Genomic DNA, 18,660 nt, shown 5'->3' with positions numbered 1-18,660 from the left:
AAAGACTGGGAGGGGTATCTCAGCTGAGGAGGTTTTCCCTGAAGGAGCCAGGGGTCCCAGCCCCACACTCTAGGCCTCCCAGCCCAGGGTTCCAGCGTTAGGAAGAGAAGTTCCCATAACCTCTGGCTGTAAAAACCAGTGGGGATTGAGGCTGAGGGAAACAAGAGGGCTGCTGGAGTCTCAGGTAGTACCTGTGAAGGAAGAGTGCAGACTTACTCAGACTCTCTCCTTCTGAGTTCCAGCTCTGGGGCACAGTGCAACAGGCACCAGAGACATATGGGTGGAACCAAATTTCTCGGCATCCAGGTAAAGCTGGAGTGGGGGGGACAGCTTTCTCCCAGGCAGAAGTGCTAGCCAAGGCCATTGTTTCTTTTCTGAGCCTTCCCCCTACAGAACAGATGGACACCATATCTGAGACTCCATCAACCTGGCTCCCATTGCTTGCCCCACCCTGATGATTTTCTGAGGCCTCAACCCACCCAATTTTCAGGCACCCCCCCCCCACCACAAGCTGTTTCCAGTGGCTTTTCCATAAAATGACCTGTGTTGGTTCATGCTTCAGATTCTCCTAAAATCTTTCAAACAAGCAGCATCTGGCCCTCAGTATGCCCCATATCTCTTGCTAATTGGCCCCAGCCCTGGCACTAGCAGCAACTGGCCTTGGTTCACAGCCTGACCTTGCTTGGGTACCTCCAAGCCCAGTACAACTAACAGTCATCTGCAGATCACTTTGTAGCTCATGCCGAGTGGTTCTGGGAAGAACACAGGTGGTGGTTGACCTTTCTCTACACTTCTTGGGAAGCCCCAGAGCCAGAGAACCCAATGAATAGCTTCAGAATATGTTGAAACATCACTACCACCTCCACAAGCAACACACTCAAGGGGAAGACTCAACAGGAACCTGAGTCCTGCTGAGATAAGTAAGTCGTGTTCTATTGGGGGGGGTGCACAGCTGATCCTCCACAGTGTTCAGAGGTCTGTGGTCAATCGTCACAGCCAGTCTTTGCAGGTGATTGGCCTGGGGGTAAATCCTTCCCATTGATGTACCAACAGCAATCAGGGCTCAACTACAAGAGGAGGTGAACACAGCCCACCCAGGGTGGGGGTGCGTGCGAGTCCTCTGCTTGGTTGATCAAGGAAGATGTACCACTGGACCCTGCAGAACACCTACATTAAACCACTTCATCAAGCCTGGCAGATGTAGCAACTGTACACAAAACATAGAAACAAAGACAGGGAGGCTGCCAAAATGAGGAGACATGGAAACATGTCCCAAATGAAATAACAGAACAAAACCCCAGAAAAAGAACTAAACAAAATCAAAATGAAGATAATCATCTACTGGATGCAGAATTCAAAACACTGGTTATAAAAATGCTCAATGACTTAGTGAGAACCTTAACATCATAAAAAAGGACCAGTCAGAAATGAAGGATACACTAACTGAAATGAATAATTTACAGCAAATCAACAGTACAGTAGAGGAATCCAGGAATCAAATCCAAGCAATTTGGAATATAAGTAAGCAAAAAACACCCAATCAGAATAGCAAGAAGAAAAAAGAACCTATAAAAAAGGATAGTATAAGGAGCCTCTGGGACAACTTCAAGCCTGCTGACACTTGCATCATGGGGTTGCCAAAAGGAGAAGAGTGAGAGCAAGAAATTGAAAACTGGCCCTGGTGGGTTAGCTCAGTTGGTTAGAGCGTTGTCCCGAAATGCCAAGGTTGCAGATTTGATTCCTGGTTAGGGCACATGCGAGAAGCAACCAATGAACGCACAACTAAGTGGAGCAATGAATGAATGTTTTCCTCTATTTTTCACCCTTCTTCTTTCTGTTTCTCTAAATACAATAAAAAAGAAAGAACAAAAGAGAGAGAGAGAGAGAGAGAGAGAGAGAGAAAGAAGGAAAGAAAGAAAGAAAGAAAGAAAGAAAGAAAGAAAGAAAGAAAGAAAAAGAAAGAAATTGAAAACCTATTTGAAAAAATAACAGAAAACTTCCCTAGCTTGGTGAAAGAAATGAACATATCAGTCCAAAAAGCACAGAGAGTCCCAAAGAAGAGGAACCCAAAGAGGCCTACACCAGAACACATCATAATTAAAATGCAAAAGGTTAAAAACAACAGATCATCTTAAAAGCAGCAAGAAGAAAGCAGTTAGTTTACCTACAGGAGAGCTCCTGAAAGACTCCCATCTGATTTCTCAACAGAAACTCTGTAGGCCAGGAGGGATCGGCAAGAAGTATTCAAAGGATGAAAAGCAAGGGCCTACCACAAGATTACGCAACAAAGCTATAATTTAGAACAGGGGTCCCCAAACTACGGCCCCCAGAGGCCATTTATCTGCCCCCGCCGCACTTCTGGAAGGGGCAACACCATCTCATTAGCCAAAAGCAGGCCCATAGTTCCCATTGAAATACTGGTCAATTTGTTAATTTAAATTTACTTGTTCTTTATTTTAAATATTGTATTTGTTCCCATTTTGTTTTTTTTTTTTACTTTAAAATAAGATATGTGCAGTGTGCATAGGGATTTGTTCATAGTTTTTTTATAGTCTGGCCCTCCAACGGTCTGAGAGACAGTGAACTGGCCCCCTGTGTAAAAAGTTTGGGGACCCCTGATTTAGAATCAAAGGACAGATAAAGAGCTCTCCAGACAAGAAAAGGCTGAAGGAGTTCAGCACCACCAAACCAGTATTATATAACATGTTACAGGGAAGAAGAAAGAAGAAAAAGAAGAAAAGAAGAAAAAGGAGGAAGAGGAGGAGGAAGAGGAGGAGGAGGAGGAGGAGGAGGAGGAGAAGAAGAAAAGATTTTAAAGATTTAAACAATAAAATGGTAAGAAATAGATATCCATTAACAATGAATCTAAAAAACAAAACCAACAGGCAGAACAGAAACAGACTCAGAGATACAGAGAACATTTGATGGTTGCCAGATGTGAGGGCACTTTAGAGGGATGGGTGAAAAGGGTAAAGGGATTAAGAAGTACAAATTGGTTGTTACAAAATAGTCCTAGGGATGCAAAGTACAGCACAGGGAATATAGTCAATTATATTCTAATAACTGTGCATGGTGTCAGCTGAGTGGGAGATTTATTGGGATGATCACTTAGAAAGTTGTATAATGTCTAATCAATGAGGTATACATCTGAAACTAACATAATAATGTATGTCAACTGTAATTGAAAAATAAAAATGACTTTTAAATGAAAAAAATTTTAAAAGAAAGAAAAAAAATTTCTGATAAGGGAGATGTGTATAAAATGGCTTGCTGTCTATTTACATTGACCACTATAGAGGTGATTTTCAAAATGTTTTTGATTGGTTCCTGAAGGCGAGTTTGCCTTCCTCCTCTGTTTTTCTTTACCCCTTCCTGAGGTTTCCTGCCAAGGAAGAAGTAAAGACAAATTATATCCTAAGTGGCCTGGTGAAAAGAAACCTAGAATCTTGAACCTTGGGAGGCCTGAGTCCTGTGAAGGGCCAGCGAGCTGCATGCAGGATGAAAATAATACAAAGGAACATACCAACACTGACAGTGGTGGGAGCAGGATTTTTTATTTCTATTAATTTACATTTTTCTAACTTTTCTATAGTAAATGTCACTTTTATAATGGTCAAAACTTAAGTTTATTTTTCTAGTTCATACACTATATGTTTAGTTTCTAGAAAACCTGAATAGACATAATGTGTAAACTTCATATTAGTATTTTTTTTGGGGGGGGGGGGAATGTTTTCCAAGCACGTATGAATGAATGGAAACATATCGCAGGAAATACTCCCTAGAAAATTATATTTACGTAATTCCACAAAGAGGGGAAGAATTTATCCAGGGCTAAGAGTGCAGAAAAACTTCTGTTGAAAAATGGCACATTCTCTATAGGCGGGAGTGGCTGGAGACACCTTTTCGGTGAGGTGGGGCAGCACCTGGCAGCTTGCAGAAAAATCGGTAGCAGGTAGGAAAGGCGGCTGGGTCTTCAGGGACCGGGGGCGGAGCAGGAAACGGCGGCGCGGGGTCGGGGGCGGGGCCTCGCGGAGCGCCCCAGGTGCGAGGGAGCGAGCGTACCTGCTCCCCGCCCGGCCGGCCCTCCGCCGCGGTGCGCAGAGGGCGAAGCGGAGGGATTCCTGGCTAAGTGCTGCGTCCCGGGGCGACCGCTGATGCGGGAAGACTGTACCCCAGAACCCCTGTGCTGAAAGGGGTCAGAGAGGGGCCGGCATGGGGCTCGAGTTACCTGCGCCTTGGCTGCTGCTCTTCACCTGGCTCCCAACAGGTGAGCCGTGGGGAGATGGGTCCCCACCCTGTGCCCGGGGAAACTGGAAGCCATTGTTGCCCGCCTTGCAGAGCTGGCCACGCAGGGCAGCGGAGGCCTGGCCAGCGCTCGGTGGCTCTTAGTGTGGGGACTGGATAGTTTCACCTGTGGGAACCTGTTGTTTTCCTCTTTTATTATCCCAAGCCCCTCAGAAACAGGTGCAACTAAGAAAGGAATCTCTTGGTTTCCCCTCTTGCAGTCATTAGACGTTTCTTAGTTTCCAAAGCTGACGTGATAGATGCGGTAATACCACTTTTGTAATTCCTGATTACTTTTTCCTTTCATCTGATACTTGCTTTTAGGTTTTAGATATGGTGACAGCTATATTGGCCCAGAAATGCATTTATTTCACTCCTGGGAGATTATAATGTGTCCCAAAATAACATCCCCCGAAAATAAGACCTAGTGCAATTTTTTTCAAGCTTAGAAATATAAGGCCTCCCCTGAAAATAAGAGCTAGCATGTCTTTAGGAGCAAAAAATAATATAAGACACTGTCTTAATTTTCGGGGAAACACGGTATATATATAATGGATGTTCGGTATGATTCAGAACCTGTTTTACAGGACCACAACATTTTTAGCTCTTTGCTAACCATCTTCAGGGTCACTTGCATATTTTTTATTTTTATTTTTTCTATTCACCCTCTTCTCTAACTTTCTAACTTCTCCCATGTTCAGTATCTGCCCTTCAGGTTTCCAACCACACACAACCTCTATGCCAATCCTCTGTCTGCTTTGGAAAGCATGGTTTTGTATGTCTCAGTTTTTATCTCTTGGGAATATGAGAGAAGTGTGTATCTGCACGAGTGAAACCAGGTAGGGAATGATGGCATGTGCAGGCTCTTTCAGCCCTGTTCAGTGAGGATGCAGGTGTCACCTTGCAAACCAGCACGTATCATTTCCATATCATTTCCCTTTGAAGTTCTGCCTTGTTTTATTTTGTTTTACCTTTTTCTCCATTTTTTAACAATAACTGCCTTCTTACCTCTTTGTCAGTGGGAGGTCAGCTCAATTTGCTCACAGACCAATTTGAGTCTTGTATTTTTCCAAGAGAAAAGATGTTATATGAAGGTACAGGCAGAATTCCATTTTTACAAGCTTAATAGAACATGAAAATCATTCAGATGTAATGAAAACTCATTCAGATAAGATTCTACAATAACTTAAGCTTAATACTGAGGGAGGGAGGATTGCAAAAGGGTAGGAAAACTAGAAAATTGGTATCTCTAAGGTCCGGTAGCTTACCACATTTTCTGCAGGATATAGGGCCTACAAATTATCTGAAGCTGGCTAGACTAGATGTTAAACACTGATGATACACAAGAAAATAGACCACACTTCACCTAAATCAAAGTGCCTGAAATTCCACCAGGGTAGACATCAGTTTGGACTATAGAAGCTAATACATAAAAATCCCACAGTTTTGCATAGTTTTCTCTTCAGTGCCTTGTGTTCAGCTCAGAGTCTATAGCAGCTAGAAGTTTCTGAAGCTGCTTGAGCTGCCTTTTTAGGAAAATAGAGTTCTACCCCCACCTTTGCCCCTGGGTACCCCATCTTCAGAGTGCTCCTGAGCTGAAAGGGGGCATGGATTTTGTAGCCAGCAGTAATCCAGGTCAATAGAATAAGAAAAGATGCCTTGCAGACAAAAATTCCATTAGAGTATAAACCCCAATCTTTAAATTATCAGCATAATGTTTTAAAAGCTATTCAGTTTTTCTGAAGAATATCAAACAATGAACATTTTCCAACCATAGTGATGCTAACAAAGGGTATGTTCTAGTAAGCACATTGCTAAATAGACAGGGACTTCAGAAAACGTTGCTCCAAGAGTTCATGAACCAGACATGTAGTGTGAGTAGCTAGGATGCTAGAAGTAAAATAATAAAGACTGCTCAGTCGGCCTGGCCTTCTTTAAATGGAAGCCTACCTGCATGATGCATTTAGGATGTAAAAAAGTCCTAAGTAACATCTAACCTCACTTTTCTATCATAGATGAGAAATTGAGATTTCAACTCTTTTGACTCCAACACTTGAAGGGAGAAATAGCTCTTTTAGCAGGCATTTTCCCTGAATATGGGCAAGAAATGTAAATAAAGGTGCATTCAACTACTTTAATGTGCATTTGGATTTTGTATCCGTGATGTTGGTCAACTTTCTGAATTGCTAAAAGCCTCCAGTAAACTGGGATGATCATAGTACATCTCTCATAAGGTTTTTGTGATGATTAAATGAAATGAAGGTTTTAAAGCACTTAATACATACAGTTCCTGGACCAAAGTGAGGGCTTAATAAATGCCAGCCGTGGTGACAATGGGTGTCATGACTCAGACCCAAGTAGAATTTTATAAAGCTAATTTCAAAGAAACAATTTAGCCTTTTCTACTCCTCTTTCACCTGCAGCTAAAAAACTGCAATTAATAGATGATTATCAGGTTGGATTTCATAATCTACCTCTTACAAGTTGTAACTTTGAAGGAATCTCCCTTCATCTAGAAAGCAGGCAAAATTCCTGACAGAACCCTTTTCTTCCCCACTCGCTTCCCTCCCTCAAAACTCTAACTCTTGTTGGGTGGGTTAAAATCAAACACAGTGTCGACAATGTGGTCATCATTCAGGAAATACTGGGTCTCTCCCTACTGCCCTCACTTCTTTATTTTTAAGCTAAACTTACTAAAATGTCTCTAAGATCAGACTGGTGAAGATCCGCTTCCTCTCTGGTTCTCAAACTTTTTTCACAGCTCCCAGAAAGAAATACCATTTACACTGTGACATGTAAACACATACATAAGATTTATAAAACAGAAACAAAAAGGTTCACACACACACAAACCCTGTTACTACGTTGAATAAAAGAAATAAAAATTGACATCAAATATTATGTTAATAATATTTAAATTCATAGAAAATATTCTCCAAATTAACAATACTAAACCAAAAAATCCAGTAAGTTGATTTTCTCAAGATCCACTACAAATTGCTATATGAACTTTGGAAATCCCTATACTAGAGTGTGTTCATTTTGGTCCATCACCTTGTTCTCTTCTGTTTCTAAAGAAGAGTCAACCCAGTCCTCTGATTAGCATCTAAGCTTCTGCAATTGCAAAGCGTGGGCCGCTGGTGAAATGATGTCAGATTTGGGTACTTGTTATTTGGTGTGGCTTGGGGCCCCTGATGAAGCCTGTGAGGTCACAGAGTCCTGGGAAGTTGCCATAGTCCCAGTGCTCTGAGCTGTGAGAGATCAGTTGTCAGAGGTATTTTTCTTCTTTAAAAAGAAATAAATTTTTATCACACAAGTAGTACTTGCTTTTAAAAACAAAACATTAAGATAAGGTGAAAGTAAGTACCTGTAGCCCATTGCATTATTGGCTAACAGTTCCTGTCTTGTTCAACCTCAAAGTTGATTCCTGGAATGAAAGTTAAGTTCCCTACCCCCAAATTCTAAAAGGGTGTGTCATTTGTGCTTTTTTGAAAAAATTTTAAGGTCATAGAGTGGTGTTAACTTATATAGATCCCTACAGCTATCAACATATAATATTATTCATTGGGAAATCAGACAGCTAAATCCTAAGGGACGAGATTCTAAGCATCTAAAACTCATAATTTTTACTTAGAGGTATGAATGAAGGTTAGAATCAAACTGAAGATTTGATGACATCTTGATCCCTAACATAGGAGATATTAAAGTGGAGCTTCTCAGGGTGAGGGGCCTATGGGTGGTGGATGGGAGGCTGCCCGCTCGGCAGTTCCCTTGTCCCCATGGGACCCCCTGAAATATCTCCCCAGAATCCCTGTGTTCTGCTAAACATAAGTAGAAGTCACTCTGAGTTCCTGTCTTCCCCTCCTGGCCAGTTTTACAGATAAGGAAATCTGTGTTTGGGAAGTCACACAGCTCAGGTGGACACAATGGAGTTAATTTGTGAGCCGTGACCAGAATCCTGATATCCTCACTCTTTGTGTGTGTGTGTGTGTGTGTGTGTGTGTGTGTGTGTGTGTGTGTGGCAGAGACAGAGTCAGAGAGAGGAACAGATAGGGACAAACAAGAAGGGAGAGAAATGAGAAACATCAATTCTTCGTTGTGGCTCCTTAGTTGTACATTGATTGATTTCTCATATGTGCCTTGAATGGGGGGGGGGGCTACAGCAGACAGAGTGACCCCTTGCTCAAGCCAGTGACCTTGGGCTCAAGCTGGTGAGCCTTGCTCAAACCTGTGCTCAAGCTGGCGACCTCAGGGTCTTGAACCTGGGTCCTCTACATCCCAGTCTGATGCTCTATCCACAGCACCACTGCCTGGTCAGGCTCCTCACTCTTAGTCCATTGCTTTTTGTCTATTTCATGTCATGGAGTGGGATTGTTTTGTCTAATTGGATCCTGGTATACAGAAATAGAAATAGATTGTCTAACTAAATGCTACTTATTGAACACCTTGCCTAACACAATGAAGTTGCATGAGATACCAGGTAATTAATGTATCATCTGCCTGGATTTCTTTCAGCCTAATTCTTTATTTTCTTTTTTGAAGTCCTTGGAATAGAAATAAAATTATGTATTTTAAGAATTGGGTGGGTATGCAACATAATCAAATGTCAAAATAACCTGGAGATGTTTTCTCTGAACCTGTGTACCCTGATTGATCAATGTCACCCCATTAAAATAAAAAAAAAATTGGGAAGACTCTGATTATGTCGTCTTTCTCCAGTCCTTATTTCTGTATCTTCTGATGTATAAATCTTAGTGCAAGGTGAGTTCAGAGGAAAGCAATTTTGACACGTTTTTAATTTCCCAAATTCAGTTAATCACAATGCTCCTTCATTTCTATTCTAGGTGACAAACCTCATCCTAACCTACTTTAAGCATCTTAACAGTCTCCTTGCTGCTAAAACTACTACCTCTCCATCTAGTTCCAACCATTCTTCAACCCAGATGATAGATTAACTTACCTTACCTGGGTTCATCTTTCCTACATTCACTTTAATCCTCCAGGAACTTCCCCATAGCTTTTAAGAGTGGCTTAAAGCTCTTTGTGTGGAATTCAAGGCTCACTGTGTCCCCACTGAATGGCATGCTCTTGTACCACCTCTTGCCCCAACATATACCCTTCTTTCTTGGTTTTTATCCGACCACATTATAAATGGTTAACTTTAACCATTCATTTCCTGTTCTTTTAGAGCACTTAAAATTTGTTCCAAGCAGTTTGGCCTGTCTCATATGAATTGATTGGTTTTACTTAGCAAATGTTTAATGCATAACAATGCATTGGAATGAGATGCTGGGTAATTAACCGGCAGGCATGCTGGCAAACAAAGGCAGATGTGGCCTTGGCCCAGTGGTGCTTAAAGTCTAAAGAAAATACAAGCACATGTAGAAATACTACTTTGACAGGAACCATGAAAAAGAGCTGTAGGTACCACAACAACATCTAATAGATGGACCATGTTCATTCAGGAGGCCCTCCCTGAAGAAGTGATGCTTGAGTTAAAAGCTGAGAAATCATCATTTCAAACTAAAGGAATAGTATGTGCAAGACAACTAGATAGGAGCTCAGCGAGTATGTGGAGAGGGAAGAATGTTAGCGGGACTGAGTGGAGGAAGTCACAGGGCCTATGGTGGAAATGAGGCCAGAGGTGTGGGTAGGACCAGATATATATGGCTTCATGGGTCATGGTAGGAGGCTTTGTGTTTATCCTAAGAACAGTGGACACTTTTAAAGATTTTTAAAGAGAAGGAGTTGGGAGACTGACAGCAGTGTGAATCTACATGGCTGAGAACCAGAGTAGGTGCAGGTATCAGTAGAGCTGAGGCAATATTTAGGCTGAAAGTGATGGTAGCTTGTACTAGGGTAAGAGTGAGGATGGACAGAGAGAGAAAGAGATTCCAGAAATACTTAGGAGATAAATAAACCCAGTTTAATAATAGATTCTATATGGAGAGTAAGGGACAAAGAGATGTCAAAGATGATTCCTAGTTTTCAGTGTTGCCCATTCATTGAGATGGAAAACATTGAGAAGGCGCAGTTTGTATGGAAGGATGATTCTTTAATTTGGGGCTTGATTTAGAATTTAAAACAACCCAGAAGAGCTGTCAGGAGTATTTGGATTCGTGTGCCCCTCTTGTCCCTGTGGTATAGTAGTAAGATTTGATATTCAAAGATCTCTCAGGGTCTTGGCCAGTTGGCTCATTGGTTGAGCTTGCCTGGTGTATGAATGTCCCAGGTTCGATTCCACTCAGGGCACACAGGAGAAGCAACCATCTGCTTCTCCACCCCTCCTCCTCTCCACCCTCCCCCCCGCCATCCCCCGCCATGGCTTGATGGTTCAGCGAGTTGGCCTGGGTGCAGAAGATGGTTTTGTGGCCTCTACCTCAGGCTCTAAAAAATAGCAATGAAGCAGCAACCCCAGATGGGCAGAGCATCGCCCAGTAGGGGGCTTGCAGGGTGGATCCTGGTGGGGGCACATGCTTGAATCTGTCTCTCTGCCTCCCCTCCTCTCACTTAATTTAAAAAAAAAAAAAAAGCTCTCTCAGCTTCTGAGCAATCCTGTAAAGCTTAGCCACAGAATACCTTGTCTGTGTGTTTACTTATTTATTGCTGACTCTCCCACCAAGAGTGTAAGTTCCAGTAGTGAAGAGACATTGTCTTCCTTATTTGCTACTGTACCTCCATCATCTGGAATGGTGCCTGGCTCATAGTAGGTATTCAATAAATTAAGTGAATGAGTGACCTCTGAAGACACAGGGAACATAGAAATTTGTCATTCTGGTGAGACCCAAATTTGCATATTTTCTGAGATTAGCATGTGGGGACATGGATGAGTCACTGATCTAATTGACAGGCTTTGGGAAACTCCAAGCCTCTGCCTTTCAACAAGGTTTTATCTTCTACCCCTAAAGGAATACCAGGTTCAAACCACCTGAGTAACTATTTTTTCACCTGGTAGTTTATCAAAAAATTTTAAAGATTTATATGTTCTTTAATTGGAAAGATTGTGGTGAAATATGGGACTATCACACTGTTGATGTGAATATAAATTTCTGTCCTGAAGTTTCTATTAAAATATAAAAGCCTTATTCACTTTGACCCAGCAATCTCACTTTAAGAAATATATACTAGCTCTGGCCAAATAGCTCAATTGGTTAGAGTATCGTTCCAAAGCTCAGAGGTTGCTGGTTTGATCCCCGGTCAGGGCACATACAGGAACAGATTAATGTTCCTGTCTCTCTCTTTCTCCCTCTCCTTTTCTCTCTTTCTAAAATCAATAAAATAAACATTTAAAAAAGAAAGAAAAGAACTATATTCTACTGAAAGGCATGCATGTGAAGAGATACTTTATATAAAGATACTCATTTTAACAATTCATGTTATTGTTTGTAATAAATCAGAAGCACCTTAAATGCCCATTATTAGGAAAATGTATAAATAAACATGGTTCATTCATGTAGCCAATTTTTACAATATGCATAATATTAATTTTTTAAAGAGCTGCATAGGAAAAGATAGGAAAGGCTATACACCAAATTCTCAGCCTCTGGAGAGTGGAACCCATGGCAAGAACATTTTACTTTATATCCTTCTTAATTGTTTCAAGTTTCTTATTATTTGTTTAATATTACAAAAAAAGTAAAAAAAAAAAATGGTTCCTATGCAAAATGGTTAAAATGAATTTGTGAATGTGCCTTAACTATGTGAATATCCCTTAAAGGTTAAACCTCCACCATTGGAAAAACGTACCCAGAAAGCAGTCAGTACACTGGAAACAGTGTAGGCTTTGGAATTTTAGAGGGGTAAATTTAAATCTAGCTCTGCTGCTTTCTAGCTGTGTAACCTTAAACCAGATACTTAATCTCCCAGTGGATTTTTCTTACTTACCTATGAAATTCAGATAAAAATAAAGCTTATCTCGTCGAATTTTTGCAAACGTTAAATGCGATGCTGTATAATAAGGCACGCAGGGCCATGTCTAACAGCGTGCAAGTGTTCAGCGTATGTCAGTTTCTTCCCCAGCGTAGCCACGTTTAGTGCCGCCCCATGTCTAGCACTGCTGAGTAGCACAGGCCAGACCTTTGTTAAATATGTAATATGTAGACATAATTCCTCCCTCACCCCAGCTCTCTGCTAACTCTCTAGATCCCTTACTTCTTGTCTGTACTCACTGCCAGCCCCTCTTCCCCTTTATTTCTCTCATATTTGCACTGTTATCTAAGGAAATGTAAGAAGTACAGAGGGCAAATATACTCGGGGAGATAGCTTGCTCAGAAATAAACTGTGATAGGATTAAACCTGTGTACTTTTTGTTAAGCTGCATACTGGAGCAGAGGTGACTGTGTACTTGAAAAGCACTCAAGAATCAAGACCTCAGCGTCAGCACTAGGCCACCGCCCTTACCAGGAAGGACCATGCTCTCCCCCTCTGGTACCATCCCCTTCCAAGTAGGACCCTCCGTGTCGAAAGGAGGGGAAATGCCATCTCATGTGCTGGAAGCAGTTCTTATTTAAAGAAAAAAAAAAAAAAAGCTTTGCACCTATATCCCTATGCTCTATAGATAGTATGTTCTAGAAACTGTAAGACATCTTGCCCAATTTGATTATAGACTGGGAAGACAATGCAAAAATAAATCTACAAAGATGTGCATGTATCCGAGAACACATGGCATTTAGTTGTAAAGACACTCTTTTTTTGATGTGTTTTTCTTCTACTTGAATGTCAGATGGTAGTCCCCACTTTGCACAGTAGTCTTGGAAAGTACCTCATAGTGGGAAACAGAGAATCCCCTTCCCCTTCCCTCTTTCCCATGAGCTCTGGTATGTCATCTGAAGTTACCTTTCCACCCTGAAATGACAGGTCTTCCTCCCTTCCTCTTTCACAGAGGAGGTAAATTGTGAACGGATTTGCCAGAGTATAAAGCAACACAGCTTTAAAAGTTTTTATGCACTTACTCATTTTGCAAAGAGAAGACAGTTGTGATAGTTTACATTTGTATCATTTTAATTCTTCCAAAGGCTTTTGCATAATGGTCTCAGTTGATCTCAGTATTTTAAGGTAGGTAAGATGCATGCAAATTAAAGCTAATGTTTGTTGAGTGTTTAGTATGTGCCAGGCTCTTTGCTAAGTGCTGGACATTTATCTCAATCCTCACAACAACCCTACCAGGCCAGTATTAGTATCATCCCAATTTTGCGTGTAAAGAAACCACTGGAGTTTGGAAATAACTTGCCAGGTCTCTGGTGGGAAGTGAAGGTATAATCTGAATTCAGGAAGCCAGTCTCTAGAATTAAAGTTTTCAAGGGAACCCTGACCAGGTGGTGGTGAAGTGGATAGAGCATCGGACTGGGACGCGGAGGATCCAGGTTCAAAACCCCGAGGTCGCTGGCTTGAGCATAGGCTCATCTGGTTTGAGCAAGTCTCACCAGATTGAACCCAAGGTCGCTGGCTTGAGCGACTAAGAGGTCACTTAGTCTGAGTCTGCTGTAGCCCCCCCACCCCATCAAGGCACATATGAGAAAGCAATCAATGAACAACTTAAGGTGCCACAACAAAGATGCTTCTCATTGCTCTCCCTTCCTGTCTGTCTGTCCCTATCTGTCCCTCTGTCTCTCTCTGTCCCTATCACACATACAAAAAAAAAAGTTTTCAAGGGAAAAGTGATAGAGACAGCTGGGAAATTAGGTGGCAATGAATTGGGGATAAGGAGATATCATAGATGAAGAAATTTAAGAATAATAAGATAATTTACAAATTGGAAAACTTGTAGTTCTAAGTTTAAAAGAGCAATGATGTAGTCTATAAACAGGGCATTTATCCCTTTGGATCTTTTGCAGCCTTGATTTTGCTGCTTATGGCCTCTTCTTCAAAACTTGATCTGCTTAGTCGTATGTGTGTCCAATGTGGTTAGTTTTATAGAGAAGTTGTAAGCTAACGGGAAAGAGGGGAGGTCTTTGCCTTCCAGATGGATTTGCTGCTTTCTTTGTCTTCACCCCGATCTGAAATATCCTCTTGCTTTTAGAAAGTCCAGTGCCTGACTTCCACTGGGAAGGTTATACTTTCCTACTTGGGAAAGATTGGCTTAAAAATAAATAAAAAGATTGGGTTTTGATGTCAGCAAGCCCCAAATTCAAATCCTGAAGCTGAGAGGGCTTGGCTTATTGTCTAAACTTTTGCCCACATAGATGAGCAGGGCTGATGCCACCACAGGGAGGGTTGTGAGGATTAGAGATAATGTGTGCACTTCACTCAGCAGCACAATAGATGCTGAGGTCCAGAGCAACAACCCAGAAGAAGGGAGAAGGGTTTGCTGGTTGCTCAGTTACCTTTTATCCTGAGACCCTTCCTTACTCTCCAGCTGAGGGTTATAGGGGCATGGGGGTGGGGAGGCCTGAGAGTTGTGCAGAATGTGTCAGGCTGGCAGACCCCTGGACAGACTATGAGTAAGTTCTATGTGATCAAAACATCTGGGAACCTGGGAACCTGGCATATTTTAAGGCTTGAAATTCACATAAGGGATGAAATTGAAGAGAGGATAAAAGGCGGCACAGCCAGTGTTGACGTTGGTAAAGGTGAGTTCTCTGACCCCAGGTGTGGTTTGCTCATAATAAGAGCATTCACGGGAGGGGAGCTGAATGAGGACTTGATCATGAAGGTGATCATCCCTATCTCTATTCGCCTGCCTCAGAGTGTCAGATTCAGCCATCTTCAAAGCTACTCCAGAGCGACTTCTGGCTCCAACCAAATTGCTTCCTCTGACTCTCAGCAAGAGTATCCTTCTCACCCAAAATGTTTCACCTCTATACAAATGATACTGAGTGTAAACTGCTATTTATGTTGAATTACCATTCAGCGAAAATAACTTATAGTTTATTAATTATGGTATCAGAATGACAGTTGCCAATTGTATATTAATTATTGCTCACATAGCCTGGCCCCATGTTCCAAATTCTTTGCAAGCTAATGGATATCAAGCATGCTCCTTTATTTAGAGAATGGCCAGGCAGACTGGCAAGAGCACTGCTCAGGGGAAGACTCTTGAATCATGTTCTCTTAGAAAATGAATGACCAACCACAGACAAGTCACGCTTTCCAGTCTCACGTTTGCTGCATATGAAATGGGCACAGCTCCTCTCTTCCCAGGGCTCATATTTACTATGTAAAAGAAAATATCTGAAAGTTCTGTGTGAACCTCGGGTCTTGTTTAGACTGCAAATCGGTGGTTTTCTCCCTATTCCAATCCATATGTATTACTATACAAAAGAAGCTAATGTTGCCCTGGCCAGTTGGCTCAGCGGTAGAGCGTTGGCCTAGCGTGTGGAGGACCCAGGTTCGATTCCCGGCCAGGGCACACAGGAGAAGCGCCCATTTGCTTCTCCACCCCTCCGCTGCGCTTTCCTCTCTGTCTCTCTCTTCCCCTCCCGCAGCCAAGGCTCCATTGGAGCAAAGATGGCCCGGGCGCTGGGCATGGCTCTGTGGCCTCTGCCTCAGGCGCTAGAGTGGCTCTGGTCGCAACATGGCGACGCCCAGGATGGGCAGAGCATCGCCCCCCTGGTGGGCAGAGCGTCGCCCCTGGTGGGCGTGCCGGGTGGATCCCAGTCGGGCGCATGCGGGAGTCTGTCTGACTGTCTCTCCCTGTTTCCAGCTTCAGAAAAATGAAAACAAAAAAAAAAAAAGAAGCTAATGTTGACAAACTTACTGTCAGAATCTCACCTGTAGCTCCTTCTGCTCGGTTAAACCTGTGTTGGGCACAGGCTCCAAAGTCTAGTTCAGGTCAGTTCTGGAAATAAATAGAGGGTGGAGAAGCAAAACTTAGAAAACAGATCATGATAGAATCCATATTAGGCTTGCGATGCTATTCACTGGACTCTTCTGGTCTGAAAGGGTTCCTGGAATCCTACAGCTGTTAGAGACAGTAGCTATTTTCCCCCAAACTATTGAAGGCTTATTTGCAAAATGATGTTCTTTTTCCATTCACAGCTGAATAAGGAAGTTACCTATCTTCCTAAAAACACCACTGTCACCATATTCTTCAGAAAACCCTTCAGTGATGATCTCTTAACTAGAAAAAGACATTGGAGTGTGATATAGACTCCAGTCCGTCTCCCCACCTCCCCGTCACCAACGCCAGCACCACCTTATTTATCCCCTCTGTCTCCCCTAAAGCCCAAGATGCCAGTTAGGTTGGTTCCCTCCAGGTTCCCCAAGTAAGTGCTCCATCCTGCTAAGGATCTTTGCTTATCTTCCATCCTGAAACGGTTAGTTTATCTGCCCTCTATTTCTCATGTGTAATCTTTATCCTATCTGAGTCTTAGAATCGAGCTTAAGTCTTTTCCTTCATGAGGTCTCCCCTATCCGCAGGTCTCCTCTCCACTTCTGCAGGCCCTCTCTCCACGGCCGGTTATAGCCCAGCCCTGGAGATGGCCTGGGTCATTTCTGGGGGCCAGAGCTTGTCCTGAACAGCATTCTGCTGTCTCTCGGTGGATGTGAGAAAAGTGGGTGCAGGTGCCCTTCGTAAGCCTCAGCAGACAATCTGATATGGGCTATGTCCAGAAAGTGAGGTGGGACCCAGAACCAGTGGCCATGGAGACAGACCCACCAGCTTCCCTGTAATGGGGGTCTGTATTCGTTTTGTTTATGGAAATAAGTCAGTCAAAATAAAGGCAACTCTACCTGAGAACTTGTAATTGGGGGAAAGGGAGAGGGAGAGTGACTCATGTGCTGATGCTAACATGGTAGCATATGTTCCAGGCACTGTGCCACGCCCTGGATATGGATTATTTCATTGAATTATTGCAAGGACCTGATGATGTTAGTACTACTATAATCTTCACTTATCGTTGAGGAAACACAGACTTAGAGTAAATAACTTGTCCAATGTCTAAATAAGTAGTAAAGTTTTGAACCAAGTTATATCTGAGTCCAAAGCCTGGATTTTTTTAAAATCAAGTCTACACCAGTGTTTCTAAAAGTATGGTGCCTAGAGCAGTAGCATCTGCCTCTCCTGAAATTTATTAGAAATATGAATCCCTGGGCCCCACCCAAGTCCTACTGAGTCAGACACTCCTACTGACATTGATCTGGGCTGTCACAAGTTTCCTGGTGGTGTATGCTCAACTTTGAGTCCTCCTGCTCTGCACTAACCCTGCCATGAAAGATCCTCTGTAAGCCGGCCTGGAACCATATTGACGTAGGAACATGACAAGATGCCAGTGACGTGTGGCCCTCTGACTGTGCCGAAGTGCTGCCAGACATTTCTGTGCCACTTGGTTCTTTATCAAGGCAGACCTGGAGTATGTCTGCGTATTTGGAAGGTTAAGAGGAGGGAGGTTTTAAAAAGAAAAACTTTTAATCTCTTTGAGTCTTTCTTGATAAAATTTGTTTACCAGTCTGATAATTTTTCCTTCATCTGCTTAATGCTTTTGTTGACCTGAGCTGCCACTATCCACTGGTTAATGTATTTTTGGTCATTCATTCCATCATTTATTCAACAAACGTGTTGGTTGCCTGAGAGGCGACAGGCACAGTACGTGGTGATTGTGTTTAAACAGTGAGTTTTGGACAAAGCATGCTGGCCTTCTCAGAGCCTACAGCAAAGAGGCCAATCAGGGGTCTTCAAACTTTTTATAAAAACTGCCCACTTTTGCAGTGCTGGTCAACCTGGTCCCTACCACGCAACCAAACAGCGCTGCGATTGGCCCACTAGTGGGCGGTAGGGACCAGGTTGACCAGCACTGCAAAAGTGGGCGGTTTTTATAAAAAGTTTGACGACCCCTGGAGGGGTTCTGGAGGAGGGAAGGGTGCAGGTGCAGATCTAAGGAATAAATAGTAATTAGTCCAGTGAAGGGGGTAGAGTGGTGGCGTGGGAGAGTGCTGCAGCCGAGAGGTCCATGTGTGGGAAGACCTGGCAAAGACGCGGTCCTGGCGTGGAAAGGACTGAAGCCAGTCCTGAGTGGCTGCAGCTGAGGTTAAGGGAGGCCATGAAGGCAGATGAGGCGAGAGAGAAAGGCTGAAGGCAGACCTGACCTGCCTTGTGGGCTTCATTGTAGAGGTTGAACTTTATCCCTAGGGAAATGGGAAAACATTTTAAAAGAAAGTGCTGTGAAAAAATATATATATTATCAATGTCACTCCAGTACAAATATGGCCTTATTTTAATATAATTTCTTTATTGTTGTTACATGTGTTGTCACTATCGATGGACCGTGAGCTCCTTGGGAGTTGCCCTTGATCTTTTGCTCTGCTGTCTTCCCCATTGTCTGTTGCAGTATCCACCCGACATTATACCCAGGCCAAGTAAGAACTCAGACTCTGCCTGTGACCTCCCAGCCAGACAGGCCTTGTGTTTGTTCATTTGCATTGCTTTTATTACCCCATGAA

At 42.8% G+C, this 18,660-nt stretch overlaps 1 protein-coding gene across 4 annotated transcripts in view; it reads left to right on the top strand.

Moving 5' to 3' along the window:
• The first annotated feature begins 4,065 nt into the window (after window positions 1–4,065).
• Window positions 4,066–18,660, top strand: part of ILDR1 (immunoglobulin like domain containing receptor 1) — a 36,678-nt gene continuing 22,083 nt past the window's right edge. For all 4 annotated transcript variants that reach the window (XM_066347599.1, XM_066347598.1, XM_066347597.1 and 1 more), the window contains exon 1: window positions 4,066–4,267. In XM_066347599.1, the coding sequence (XP_066203696.1) occupies window positions 4,213–4,267 (55 nt within the window). In that variant the 5' untranslated portion in view covers window positions 4,066–4,212. The remainder of the gene's footprint in view (window positions 4,268–18,660) is intronic.

The sequence above is a fragment of the Saccopteryx leptura genome, chromosome 8 (assembly GCF_036850995.1).
Source record: "Saccopteryx leptura isolate mSacLep1 chromosome 8, mSacLep1_pri_phased_curated, whole genome shotgun sequence".
Classification (NCBI taxonomy): domain Eukaryota; kingdom Metazoa; phylum Chordata; class Mammalia; order Chiroptera; family Emballonuridae; genus Saccopteryx; species Saccopteryx leptura.
This window is presented reverse-complemented; position numbering and strand designations above follow the sequence as displayed.